The following is a 14602-nucleotide window of genomic DNA, read 5'->3' as shown; positions in this document are numbered from 1 at the left end:
GATTAACAACCAACATTTTCCATAAACAAGGTTTGACAACTCTTTTAGACCTCGGTCCAGTGAAGTGAAAATTATCAACTGAATTACTAATAAAAGTAATGTCTCTATTTAAAACCAAAAGTTTAAAATCTCAATGTTTCGTCAACTATATGTAGACATCGTCAGGACAAAACTAAACATAAAAATAGCAGTTCAGCATTTACTATAATACATAGGGCACTTGCCAAAACTTCTGTGAGGGCTAGATACTTTCTCAAAACAATTGTCAAATACTGACAAACAAAAGACAGTACACGTTCCCCAAGACCACTTATTAATATCTTACCAGATATGCCCTAAAAATAATATGGCCTCTTCATAACATCAACTGAAATGTCTGAAAGTAGTACATCGCAACATGTACAAAGCAATGTGTCAAGTTGAAATAACAATTAGCAATTTATAGACAAACTAAAACATATCAGTTTAGAACTGCAACAGTTATGAGAAAACTTGCCCAGGACTTCATTTGTGTGTGATGAAATCACTAAGAGCCAACACCTAAAAAACTTTTGCTCAGCTCATAACTATTTGTTTGGTATGCATCAACATGTATATCACACGTTATGCAATAGCCTCATGCCCAAACAGTGGTTATTAAATAGTTATATACAGTTAAACCTCGTTATACTGCCCACGTTAGGATCCAAATAATTTTGTCATTATAATGACTTTGGCATTATTACAAGTTTTATTTCCACTCAGGTAAGTGCACCAAAGCTCAGTACCCACCCCAAAGTACCCTAGCTGTATTATAGAATAATTAAAAAAAAGTTATATTAAAGCACTTGATTCCGACTGATATGCTTGTAAGTACTGATGAACACACACCCAGAGTGGCTCAAATAGGGTATGCTATATAACTTGAGGAAGGAAAGAAAGAAATGTTTTATTTAATGACGCACTCAACACATTTTATTTACCGTTATATGGCGACAGACATATGGTTAAGGACCACACAGATTTTGAGAGGAAACCTGCTGTCGCCACTACATGGGCTACTCTTCCGATTAGCAGCAAGGGATCTTTTATTTCACTTCCCACAGACAAGATAGCACAAACCATGGCCTTTGTTGAACCAGTTATGGATCACTGGTCGGTGCAAGTGGTTTACACTTACCCACTGAGCCTTGCGGAGCACTTACTCAGGGTTAACTTGAGGAAGAGTATTTGTTTAGAATTACTTAACATTTTCAAAACGATTTCTTATTTTTATTTGTAAGAGCTAATGAAGTTTGGAGAATGGAGTGAGGGCTTAATGTTACATAATACTAGTATTTTAAAGGATTTAAAAAAAAAAAATGAATGACCATCACCGGAGACAAAGCTGGCATGTACCTTATGACGTCACATTCAGCGAATGAGTGATTGAATACACCAAAGTTCACCTAGCTAATGTTTCGCTGATGTTTGCAAATTATTTTAACTGGTTACCAGGTAGCGTAAAAAAAACCCAGTTTAGAAAGCAACTGACTGAACATGACCTGTGTGTCACCCAATACGATGGCAGATGGCGGGGAGTGGTAAATTTATTTAAATTTAAATACAGACAATCTGTACTTGAATATTTATCGGGCGATAAGCGGGGATGACAGTATACCAGAGAGTGGTATGACGAGGTATGACTGTATACAAAATGGATGAAAAGAAATGCCCTCAGGCCCAAACACACCAAAAAGTCTGGTGAATGTGGTACCAGATGATAAACTAACTTGATGTAACATATTACACTGCATCTGGTTGTTGCTTATTACAGATCTGCAAAGAGACAACATAGAACACTGCCAGATGCACAAAGTTTGAACCTCACTTTTTTTTATTCAACTTAATAAACAACAGGAAAGGTATCAACTGTTTATAGAAAATAGATCCATATGATATGAACCAATTTTTATGTAACAGTTACAGACCCAGATGTCAAAATACTAGAGGCACTGATTTTCCGCAATCGCGGAATCTATGAAATACCTATCTGAAACGGAATTCCCAATTTTTTCCCAAAACATTATATAACTTTAACTAGCGCATTTGATTAATTAAAATTTATTTTATCAAACTAGAAACTATACACACCGACATCTGCCTGTGCTACGCTACGACACTAGTACCTTTGTATGTTACACAAATGTTTAATGTAGAGTATCTAGAAGTTTTACCAGTCGTGTTTTCTTCGCTTATTCCCGGCGATTTAACGGGAAAAACCGAACATTGTGAGCTGACCACTTGCGTGGGGTGGATGGGGGGAGAGAGAGGGAGAGGTGCCCTTGTTTGAGGACAGGTAATGTGAAAAGAAAATATTACGTTATGTTTGCTTATTAATTTTTAACATTTGCGGCATTGCCATATTTCCGATCTCACAAAGGAATGCAGTAATTTCATATTGTACGCCAGGCTTTGTTCAAAATAAATTATACAAGGGAAGTGGTTTATAATGTGATCGTTTGAATGTTTAAATGTAAACCAAAAATAAATACAAACTACTGACATGTTTTGCCTCATTGCATATTTATTTATTTTATACCAACAATTAATTGTGGTGTGTGTGTGTGTGTGTGCGAGTGAAACAAAACCAGAATTTGTTTAATACTGAAACGGAAAAAACCCAGAATTTGTAACATTATGAAACGGAAAAGGGAAAAATCTGAAATGGAAAATCAGTGCCTCTAAAATACCACAGATCAAAACCAACTTCGGTGTTTAGGGCCTTACTGTTGACAGCTGAACTAACACTGTTTTTACATAACTCGCCGTCAGTGTTAACAAGACTGAACATCACCTGAATAATTTGCACATAATAATAGTTAACAAAACAGGTTTTAAAAAAAAGATTTTATTTAAATTATAAACATAAAATAAGACTTGCAAAATCAGCATTCAAGTAAATAATGTAAATACTGCTTGCAACATCATAATGATGCATTTATTAAGGTTTTTTTTAGAACCATATTTGTTTCATAAAAATAGAAATTACGTATTAAATACAAATCAACCATCCTTAAATAGACTGTCATATGCACAACTTAAATTCAAAATTTCTATAATTTAGAAATGAGTTCAATTTTTTGATAACAATAACCTTTATTAAAAAACTAAGTGGGTTTTTTTAAAATTTTAATCAGGTTGTGCCAATTTTCACCCTGCAAATAGTAATGACATATCCAAAACAAAATACTACAACTCTCAATACAAAATTCCATGTATCAAGACAGATTTAAAAACAAAAATCTCAGTCAGCACTTTGCTTATTTAGGTCAGTATAGCAACCTGATATTATAGCAAATATGATTTCAAATAACCAGAAACATTTGAAAGAAAACATTTATTCCAATTCATTGTTTTTGTCTTAATTAAAAAAATATATATTTAAACATTTTACTATTAATGGCGCTGCTAGTTCAGCAAATTAAAGGTCCATGATAATTCGTAACACCAGAGATACAAACACAGAACAATTCTGAAATGTACGTGATGTTTTCAATGAGGAATGAAAAGAACAAAAGTGGTAACATAAATCACTAATGAAATTGGAAATGTTAACAATATTCGCAACTGATGATTGATTCACTATTGTCTTTTTAGATGCTTTCGTGGCAAATAAGCAATATTTTGAAATTCACTTTCCTGTAGCTAACGGATTTCTAAGAACTAGAATAACCGAATCTCCTCTGAGAAACATCTTTGAAATGTATCTGTCCTTGTTCACTGGTTTTGACTTCTTCTTTCCTTTTCCTGTCTTTGGGACTTCAGTCCACATTTCTTTCACATTTTCTAACACCATATTGCAATGCCTGTAAATGTTAAAAATACACTGTTAGTAAAATGAGTGTATGTAAATATGTTTCAAATAAAAGTACTTTTTTACATTTAACTCTTAATTATCGGACCAAACATTAAAAAAATCTAGTGAAATTTATTGGTTTCCGTTAGAAAAAGAAGAAGCATGCTGAAAAGTATTGGTCAAGTAATATGTTCCCAACCAGGCCCAACATTTAATTTTGTTCATTTCAACTTATTTTTGTGCCTATATCCAATTAAGGTTCAAGCATGCTGTCTGTCCAGGACAGTGGGTTAGTTGTTATTTGGTTAGTGAGACAGAAGATGGTATAGTGGCCTTACACCTACCCATTGAGCCCTTAAGAACTCTCCGAGTTGGAGCCAGTACCGGGCTGCGAACCCTGTAGTTACTAGTATACATACCAGCCTGTAGTCAGATAGCTTAACCACAATGCCACAGAGGCCAAACAAATTATCTTAGCTCAATTCAAGGGCCATATAACCTTGTCAAAATGAGTATATACCCATGAAAGCCAAACTTGACGATCAGTAACTCTATATGATAAAGCAATACACACAATGTCAGCCAGCTTGGAAAGACAGAGACAGGAAAACTATACTCACAGAAAACATTTCCTGTGCATCATTAAAATTTCAGTGAGACATATATTTATAAAATTTTAAAATATTGTGTTTTACATAGATGTACCGGGGTACTATTTGTCTGTCAAAAGTAAAGTGATCCCCTCCTGTCTTCTGAACCTGAAATACGGTATACATAATGCGTGGTGTGCTGTCGGTGACGATATAACAGAACAACGTATTGACATCATGTCATGGTCGTACTTTGTGACCACCTAATCGGTTGCGTAAAGTTCTTCCACTGATTGGTCTTAACTCAGGGATGTATTGGGATGTTAAACTTGTCATTTCCAAATGATTCCACATGTGTACCCGCTTGATATTGACGACTGGTTAACGTGATGTCACGTGTCGACTAACTAAACATGGAAGATCCCTAGTATTCCTAAACTGTCAAGAACATCCGCAGACACTGCATAGTTTTCTGATGAACACCAAAATGACTAGCAACAACATTTGTGCCATTCTAACTGCAATCATGCTCATCTTTCGAAGAAGTTAATTTTCTTAAAGGCGTGACATCACACTGAAGACGATCAGATGCCAACAAAAGTTTTTTTTCTGAGTGATAAGAATCCATACAATAGTTTTAGAGTCCAATGATAAGAAACATGACGTCAAAGAGGAGCACGTGACCAAGAATGCTAGTAATGCAACTTATGATCACAAAGCATGAATAGCTCGTTCAATTGACTGGTTACACGTTTATTTATTGAATTTTTTATGACCAGATTTCAAGTAAATTATACTCTATATGCAATTATTTGGTGCGCAGGAACTTTTGGGAGACAATCAAACAAAGACAAAACCTATAGGGCACTAAATTGTATTGTTTCACTGTTAACAGAAGAAGTCATACAAGAACTTAGAACTCAAATAGTCAACATTCTATTGCTAAATTATTTTAAAAAGCAAATACTAAAACTTCAAGGTTCCCATCAGACATTTTTTGCTAATCCAAGTATATTACTTTACCAACCTGTCAAATGCTTTCACCCGAGCAAGTAATTTTTTGTTATTTCTACAGTTGATAAGGACTTGTGTGTTGTTTTTCACTGACTGTGTTAGTACAGATAGAGGTCCTGTGTTGAACTCTTCATCTTCTCTCTTTGACAATTCTTCGGGCGTCATTTCACTTTTCGGCTTTTGCATCAACGCCCTGAAATGTTTGGGAATGGTACATATGTAACTAGCTACCGGAAACAAGTATTTTAACCTATTTCACTATTTGATTTATCCATTTTCAGTCGTTAAATAAAACATTTCCTTCTTTCCTTCCGTATCAATTTTCAATTATTCAAGGATCTTTTACACAGGTAAGACAGTACATGTATGCTACCATGAAGACTGCATGCATTGCAATATTTGTGAATATATAGAAAAGGTCATGAATTAAAAAATTGCATTTAAGAGTCGAGTTCGCTGTATGACCTGATATGATCTCTAAAGTCAGAGTATGACAAATATTTTGAAATGTTACTAGCCACAGGGCTAGTGGGTTTGTGAAAACCACTAGCCCACCAAGATAAAGCACTAGCCCAAATTCTTGCTGAATTATAACTAGATTTTTATCTAATTTTTGTAAGATTACACATTTACGAATATAACAGTAAAATGAAACAAACACTTAAATTATGTTGTAACTTTAAGTTTTGTCGTGTTGTACGTTTGGTCTTTTGGCAAGTGTGATCCATCGTCATTGTCCCGTTTTCGCTTTTGCCCTCCCCCGGGGAAAAATAATTGATTAAACTCATGGTTGGTATCTAAAACCACTATTAAAATAATTAAATTTAAATGAGGGTACGACAGTGTGACACACGGTAATAGATGGTTCAGTGTATTTGGCAGTGGGTTATACTTTTAGGGCCTACTATTCATGTCGCTAGGAACGGTACTGCCAATTGCTCAAATACAGGGCATTATCCCATGTCAGACCGATATCAAAAGAATAGAACGGCGACATCTAATCCGTTGTTAATTGATGAACAAAAAAGGTATTATCTTGTATCGGCAGCTGTGAGACATTATCCAAACGTAATAGGCCAAGCCGAGTCATTGCATGTGTGGTTACCATTAAAGTAAATTGTTTTCCTGGTTGACGATAACCATATGTAAGCGAAGTGTTAAATTAGAAAACAATAGGTAAATAAAACAAACACTGAAATTCAAAGCATGACTGGGGTTTACTTGAATGAGATTATCCTGTCGTCGTGATTGGTGATTTCCAAGTTCTTAGACTAAAACATATGTGTGAGATTAACTACCACGTGATGTGTCCAACCAATCAAAACATGTATGTCATTAGACTTATTTCCTGTGCCAGAAACTTGAACGGGAAAAGTAAACAATGCATGCTGTAACTGTGACGATGTAGAGATAGCATGTTACTGCAGTTTGCAGACCTAGTTCAAGTGGATTATTATTATATACTGATGGTGTTGTTGATATTATTCTATGACAAATGTCACAATCAAATTTATTAAACGAAATTTCAGCTGAGAGAAAAAAAAAAAAAAAAAAACAAAAACATGATCGAGCGATAAGGAGTGGGGGTCGGAAACCACTAGCCCACAGGGCTAGTGGTTTTGCATTTCTCACTAGTCCGAACTTAAAAACCACTAACCACAGGCATCGGGCTTGCGGATTTGTCAAACTCTGCTAAAGTTAACACTGTTAATTGAGTCACGTGTTCACACTATTTCATTAACGTCACCACAAGAAAATACAGTTGGGCTATGAATCACGTTGAGGCCTTGGGTTTATTCATGTACTGTTCGTACTAGTTTAATGTAAGTTTAATGACATGATTCAAATAATCAAACTAAAGGTTCTATTTTCTGTTTTTATTACATACATACATCCCTAGCTATGTTGTAAGTAGACCACAACTAGAGGACACTCGAGTCACATCAACTTCTAGTTATATACAAAGATATGATTCTGCCGTCAAACTCAGTTAACTGCCAGTGTTTCAGACTGACAAAATAACTTTTAAGTTCACCACATCATGATGATCAGGACAGATATTGACATCAGTTAGCTGAAAACAAACACCTAAGCAAAATCATTACAATAACAATATTTTGTTGTACTAGACCCTACACTGGATACATTAAATAACAATGTCGGTAAATGGGTATAATATCCGCCCGGTCCCCTCCATTATTATTTTTAGTTAGGGTTATGGGTTGAGGGTTAGGGTTAGGATTAGGGTTGGGGTTATGGCTAGGGTTGGGGTTAGGGTTGGAGTTAAGGTTAGGGTTAGGGTTAGGGGAAGGGGGGACCGGGCAGATATTTTTCCGGTAAATGCATCAGACGACTGCAATGCAATGAACATTTGTTCTTGTTAATAGAACGGTTTTTGATAGGTTGAGGATACATGCGTAACATGGCCGTTTGGGACAAATTATTAAGTACATTTCTACTGTAAATAAATTGCACATTACAGTGTGTATCGAATGTACAGCCCTCATGCATTTACATGATTGCAGGTCAGACTCGGACCCAACAATTCATCCGAAAGAATGATAATAGTAAAAACAAAAACATTCTTTTGTCAACAAACACAAGGTCCGGTATAATGAAAGCACTCATAATACTACTTGCAGGTTGAAGTAAAATCGCACAGCTTTCACATTTTATAATTTAAAAATGCTTACGACATGATTGTTTATGTGGATGTTAAAGATTATTAATCAGTCCTCTTTTAATATTTTCCGCCAACGATAGACAAACGTCTCATTTGTAAATGACCTTCACCTTTCCCTATTTCCGGACCAGTACTTGTCCTTTGACCTGTAACGCCGTTTTTCAGCCGTATTTTTTTGGTTCTGTCTGGTACATAGTGTTATTATTTGTATTTATTTAATGTTTTATTTCATTTAAAGGATACACATGTTTTTAAAACAAGTACCCATTCAGATACACACGCAATGTATGAAACTGCTTTTAGTGCTCTAAGTATTCAACGGAACCTGTTATCGTGGTGGATGTATAAACGTAAACGGGTGACTGCCACTGACAATTAACCTCTCAACTAACCGTAATAGATCATCGAATCAGAATGACTATAACGTCCAGAATTAACTATATCTACAATACAGGGCAGCTGGACACAAAATTCGTGTTAGCTTAACCATAGTAAATTTTAACCCAAAATGCTACAGAAAAATGGTTAGAAAACTTAAAATTTAAATGCCATCGATATCCCAAGCTACGTTCATCAAAAGACAAAAATACAAATACGACTTTTATGGAAATACTATTAGTATTTTCAATTACGATATGTGTAACAAAATAGATTGCAATCAATTAACGTAAAAAATCAACAATGAGGATGTAAAACAAATCCATTCTAGTAAACCAAAGTGAAGCACCCTCCAGTAAGCAGGAAAGAGTGCAACATTTATAACTGCGTTCAGGTGCATGCGTTTTCCATTTTTGAGGCCACTACATGAAAAACTACAAGCTACAAATTATGGCAGTCCGAATGAAAACCTGCTGGATTAAACATGATTGGCTCAAACTAATGTTATATGTGAATAAAAAATAATTACTGGTCCAACAAGATGACAGGCAAAACAATCTCTTGACCTGTGATGATGTTGACTGGCAGTATTTCAACCTCTGTACATGTACAGGTTGTTGATTGATCAGCAGATGTCAATGTAGAAGCTGCTAAAATTAGATTAAATGCTTAAAAATTATACTTTCAAATATCACAATGAATAAGCTGTCATTTGCCAGATGGCAATTGAAGTTGAAGTGGGTGAATATATTTTATAACATTCAAACAAGTACATGTAATTGCCGAATCAGCTTATTTATTTTGTTTGGCAAATACGTTCTCAATGAATTTGACATTAATGCATTTTTAATCAAACTGCCAAATTACTATTAATATATGATATCCAGTTCAAACACCGATATATGGTCCATTGCAGATTGTTGGATGCTATGATGCATATATCATGGGTGAGATATGCAGCTGTCCTAGTGTGTCTGTGTGCGATGGTGGCAGCAAGTGAAGGGGAGAAGGACAAGAAGAAACTGCAGATTGGTGTGAAGAAACGCGTGGATCCAGACAAATGCAAGATCAAGTCAAAGAAGGGGGACACATTACATATGCATTATTCAGTGCGTGACTGGCTTCCGTTTTATTTTACCATAACAGCAATTTTGTGAATAATTATATATGAATTATAAGGTAACAAAAAATTATATTTTCAGATACTGTTTTATGCAATATTACAGTGACGGCTCCAGTGGTATTGATACACTTAGCAAACATTTAACTTTGCTCAGTATTTATGTATGTAGAATTTAAAATGTTTTTAGCCATTTGTATTGAGTAACTTCTTATGACTCTTGGCATTGTTTTCAGGGAAAACTAGAAGATGGTACAGAATTTGACAGTAGTTACTCGAGGAAGGAACCATTTGTGTTTACACTAGGAGCTGGACAGGTCATTAAAGGATGGGACCAAGGACTGCTCATGTATGTTATTGTTGTCTGTCCCACTTTTAATATCAATTGATGTAGATATATTTAAGGAGGTGGTAATGTCATCAACCTTTTTGCACAATGTTTTATAAGTAGCTGTTTGTCTAGTCACATGTACAGGAAAGATTTTGTTTTCAAAATCTTGATTAGCAGTATTTCTAGTCATTTGAAAATTGATTAGAAATTATTACTTTAATCTTTTAAAATTGTTTAGCGATCTTATGTTTTATGTTACAGAGTACATTCTGACCTAAATGTAATCTTTGGTCCAATAACTGTTAATTCATGTGTTGCATATGATACAGATCAGTTAAGTTTTTCCATTTACTGATAGCTCACTGGATAAAATATTGTTAGATCGCTAAACATTTTTAAAAGATTAAACTAATAATTTCTAATCAATTTTCAATTGACTAGAAATATTGCTAGTCAAGAGTTTGAAAACAAATTGTTAGGTAACCTAAACTTTATACATATTTAAATATTCATTATGGACATTATTACCAGTCAATAGGGGATAAATGTGTATACAATCAAACTTTATTCTGATCTCATGTATATACCTTGAAATAACAGTAACTTTACCTGTAACAAAAAAAAAAATCAAAAAAAAATCATGCTCCTACCTAGCTTGTGGACAGATGGCAGTTGTTTTATCCTTGAAGTCAAAGGTGAAGTCATGCAGCCCTTTTTGGAACTTTTTATTGATGCTTAAAATTAATTAAATGTTACATTGTCAGCTGTTTATACAAATTTGGCTATTAAGCTTTTAAACAAATATATTTGTAACTACTGACTGAATTATTTTGCAGGATGTGTGAAGGAGAAAAAAGAAAGCTGGTCATACCATATGACATGGCTTATGGAGAGAGGGGATCTCCCCCTAAAATTCCAGGTATGGAAAATACTGATATCTTGCAAATTGAGGTTTCTAAATATTTTATTTATCTACGGCAACATATTTAATGAGTAAGAGTGTTAACTCTCCACAATATCAAGTTTTGTGAATACATGCTGATATGGGTAACCTCCTGAGTTACACTTCTTTCCAGTAAAGAGAAATCTCATTTGCTGACAATAAACACTTAGGGCCGATTTCATATGTCTGGGTTTCGAAACACTGAGTTATATCAAAACCTAGGTTTAACACTGGTTTACATAAAACGCTGAAAAACCTGACCAAGACATACACCCGTGGTGTATTTCACATGTGTGTGTTTTACCCATGTTTACAAAACCACGCTTTTTACATGGATTACCTGCAGATTTGGAAAGGGACATAAGCGAGGAATAGCTTACGCTTCATCACTTTGTAGCTGAAACTCGTTACCGGTATATTATTAGCATTTGCATTCGAGATGGAGGATTAGCTACCTGTTGGTATTGGTATTTCCCTTTAATTCTAACATAATATTAAAAAACTAAAGATAGGACGTGTACGTCTGAGGGCACCGAGATAACGTATGGTCAAATTTTCTAAACTGGGGGCCTGTACTGCCTTGTTCCCCCTTTATTAAGACGAGACAAACACGAAAGTATGTCATTATAAGACTGCAGTCTATGATAGATGTTTATTGCTTTGATACTGGTGGTAACCAATCAACTTTCATTACTGGTACTTCCTGTTTTTGTGCAGTTCATACACCATGAAGAAAATGTTTATTTTTACTAATTTAATAAATAACTATATTTATTACCCCCAGTGACCACTCATAACAGGGAAAATATTTTCCGTATTTTCTCAATGAGAAATATTATGCAGTGTTGTGATGTACAATATTAGCCCACTGGATGATTTGACGATTACAAACCAATGACTTTGTCGGTACTAAATATAACATCATCACGATTTGGCAAACACACAAAATGACGTCATGTACTTTAATGAGTTTGCGTTCACGACCGTTTTAATATTGAATTTATAACAAAATGTAATTTTAACACAAATCATTGTTTATATTTTTAGCAGAATAACGATAACTTTTGTTTTTTGAAAATTATCTGTGAACGTGATTAAAATGCAAAGTTATAGCAATATCCAGAAGTGTGTAAAGTGGTTTACATTGTTTCTATAGCCTACATGTACGTGCATGTGCTCCTAAAATAAAGGTGTTTAGAGAAAACATAGCTGGGGTAATAAACAGAATAGCAAACTCAGTACCAGTTATTATCATTGATATGTCCCGAATGAAATACTTTTCATTTGTCACTCACTAAAGCTCGCGACAACTAAAAATGATTTGATTCGGGACATAATTTTGTTAATAACTGGTACCTCGTTTATTATCCTCTATATATCTCAGGCGCTTTGTTGTTCATTCGCCATGAACATGGTGAAGGGGTGAATATTATTATACAGTCGTACTAAAAAACCCAGGAAAAAGGGCATCTTGTCTAAAGTGGGAGGGGGTTCGAACCCCCCTACCCCCACCCTGTATTCGTTTCTGTACAGTGGTGTAGGCATGATTTTGTATTGGGGGGGGGGGGAGCACCTAGCAGCCAAGTAAACAATATTGAGTACGTCACTGATCACCCCAAATTGTGCTGGGATTGGGGGAGGGCATGCCCCCCCCCCCACTGTTTCTGTAGTGGCTTCAAATGATCTCTAAGATACGTTCACATTTCATGGCTCTGCAATACTGACGTAAAACACAATTTTGCTGCCAAAATTATCCATGAAGAAAAGTTACTTTGAGCAAACCCAACGAAAAACCACCTCAAGGTCAGGTTTAAACAAGCAATACAATTGTAACCCAGTGTTTAACTAGGATTACTGAAAACCAGACATGTGAAATGCACAGTAAACATGACCCAGGGTTTAACCTAGGTTTAAACCATATGTTTTCAAAACCCACCGATAACCTAAACATATGAAATCGGCCCTTAATGTTTTGATTTCATTAACGTTTTTATGGGTAACAAAATATTTTACCTTTATTATTTCGTCATTTCAATACAAGTTTGTGTTGTTTAACTACACCAGTAGAGCCTGTTCTTCACGTCTCGGCCAGTGCCCCATGACTGGTACATTAAAGGTCATGGTATGTACTGACCTATATAAGCAGATATAAAAGATACCTTGATGCTTTATCAGTGGCAAGAGCTCATGTGGCAGCAGTGGGTTTCCTGCCTTTCTTTCTCTCAATCGACCAATGTTAAAATAACCATATCTTAGACACCAAACAGCCGTTGTTTAAAATGTGCTGAGGTGTTGTTAAATAAATATTCATTCCCACTAGAGCATATTGATTAATTAATCATCGGCTTTTGGGTGCCATTCAATAATTCTGGTTTATGGTCTTCAGAAGAAACCTGCTACATTTTGCCATTATCAGTAAAGGATCATTTATATGTACTTTCTCACTGACAGAACACCGTACCACAGCGTTAAGGATATAAGGACAGAAACATTGGAACCAATGCCAACTATAACAATTACATCATTTTACTTTACCTTTTTACACTGTCAAAAGTAGGGTTTTTTCTAGTTATCGGGTATTGGTATGGATGCTACATGTGTTATTAAATGTATTTTATATTTCAGGAAAGGCAACTCTAGTATTTGAAGTCGAACTCATCCAGATAGAGAGAAAAGAGGAGTTATAAGCTGATTTTGTTATGGTTACCATTGTCATACTTATATTCAGGTTCAAATGTTTATTTCTTTTGTGGCTGCTTGCCCTTTTCTTAACAGCTGTTTATAGCACCTTTTGTTTTTAGTTTAGTCAGATATCACATTCCATGTGAATACATCTAAATTTGTTACACGCTGTCATCTTTCGTTATTTTTAACATTTTGAACAGTTGCATGAATGTTTTCAGGATGTGGAATTTGTTACTTCAAATGTTGCAATAACTAAAATGTGACCATCCGACCAAAGAACTATGAATTGTCCCATATTGTGGCCTTGTTTATGGTGGGAAAAAAATGTACATGTATTTAAAAGAAAATGTTAATTTGGATACGTCTTCATTGTCTGCTAGTTGTGATTGGGTGAGGTTAGTATGCATCATATGGTAAATCGAAATCAACTTGTATTTTTCAAATAAATGCTAATGAAATGGCATTTGTACCCCCACAAGTCTTACAGACATCAATGTCATTTATAAGATTCCTTCGACATCATGCTCACAGTTGGGGTTTGGAAATGAACTGCATTTGTGATGTTTGAAGTTGTAAATGAACATCTCACAGTAATGAATGTTTCTCATGTCAATATGTATGCAATCAAGAAGTGTTTACATTTTAGTATGTCAGGTTAATTGTTGTTTTAAAATGATATTTTTCTCTGTATAAAAGAATGGAAGGTACATGCAACAATAAAGATATGATTAAAATTGTCTTTGTTTTGAAGATCTTTTAGGTTGGACAATGTTATCTAAACACTGAACCACTGCCCATGGAAATTGTATACCAAAGTTATGTAAATACATGTAGTTACACACATGCGAGACAAAACCAGCCTTTGCAAATTTAGCCCTGCATGTTTAATTTTGATGAAGGTCGCCGTTATTAAACGCTGACAAAATATGATGTGGGTGTATATGACTAAAAATGCCAGTTTTTACTTTTGTTCTAATCCAGACAAGAAAACGTAAAATGGAAGGGATATTTGGCATGAACGCATATCCTCTTATTTAACTG

General features: G+C 34.9%; 2 protein-coding genes across 2 annotated transcripts; one reads left to right on the top strand and one right to left on the bottom strand.

Moving 5' to 3' along the window:
- Positions 1 to 2853: 2853 nt before the first annotated feature.
- Positions 2854 to 8230, bottom strand: LOC121371260 (small nuclear ribonucleoprotein Sm D2). Its single transcript, XM_041497010.1, has 3 exons — positions 8115 to 8230; positions 5435 to 5614; positions 2854 to 3827 (listed from the first exon to the last, which is right to left on the bottom strand). Exons 1-3 carry the CDS (start codon positions 8117 to 8119, stop codon positions 3653 to 3655), a joined length of 360 nt encoding a protein of 119 aa, XP_041352944.1. The 5' UTR covers positions 8120 to 8230; the 3' UTR covers positions 2854 to 3652.
- Positions 8212 to 14298, top strand: LOC121371259 (peptidyl-prolyl cis-trans isomerase FKBP2-like). Its single transcript, XM_041497009.1, has 5 exons — positions 8212 to 8292; positions 9399 to 9591; positions 9839 to 9951; positions 10770 to 10852; positions 13502 to 14298. Exons 2-5 carry the CDS (start codon positions 9412 to 9414, stop codon positions 13561 to 13563), a joined length of 438 nt encoding a protein of 145 aa, XP_041352943.1. The 5' UTR covers positions 8212 to 8292; positions 9399 to 9411; the 3' UTR covers positions 13564 to 14298.
- The last annotated feature ends 304 nt before the right edge of the window (positions 14299 to 14602 follow it).

Source organism: Gigantopelta aegis, chromosome 4 (assembly GCF_016097555.1).
Source record: "Gigantopelta aegis isolate Gae_Host chromosome 4, Gae_host_genome, whole genome shotgun sequence".
Classification (NCBI taxonomy): domain Eukaryota; kingdom Metazoa; phylum Mollusca; class Gastropoda; order Neomphalida; family Peltospiridae; genus Gigantopelta; species Gigantopelta aegis.
The sequence above is the reverse complement of the archived record's forward strand: the minus strand, read 5'-3'. Positions and strand labels throughout refer to the sequence as shown.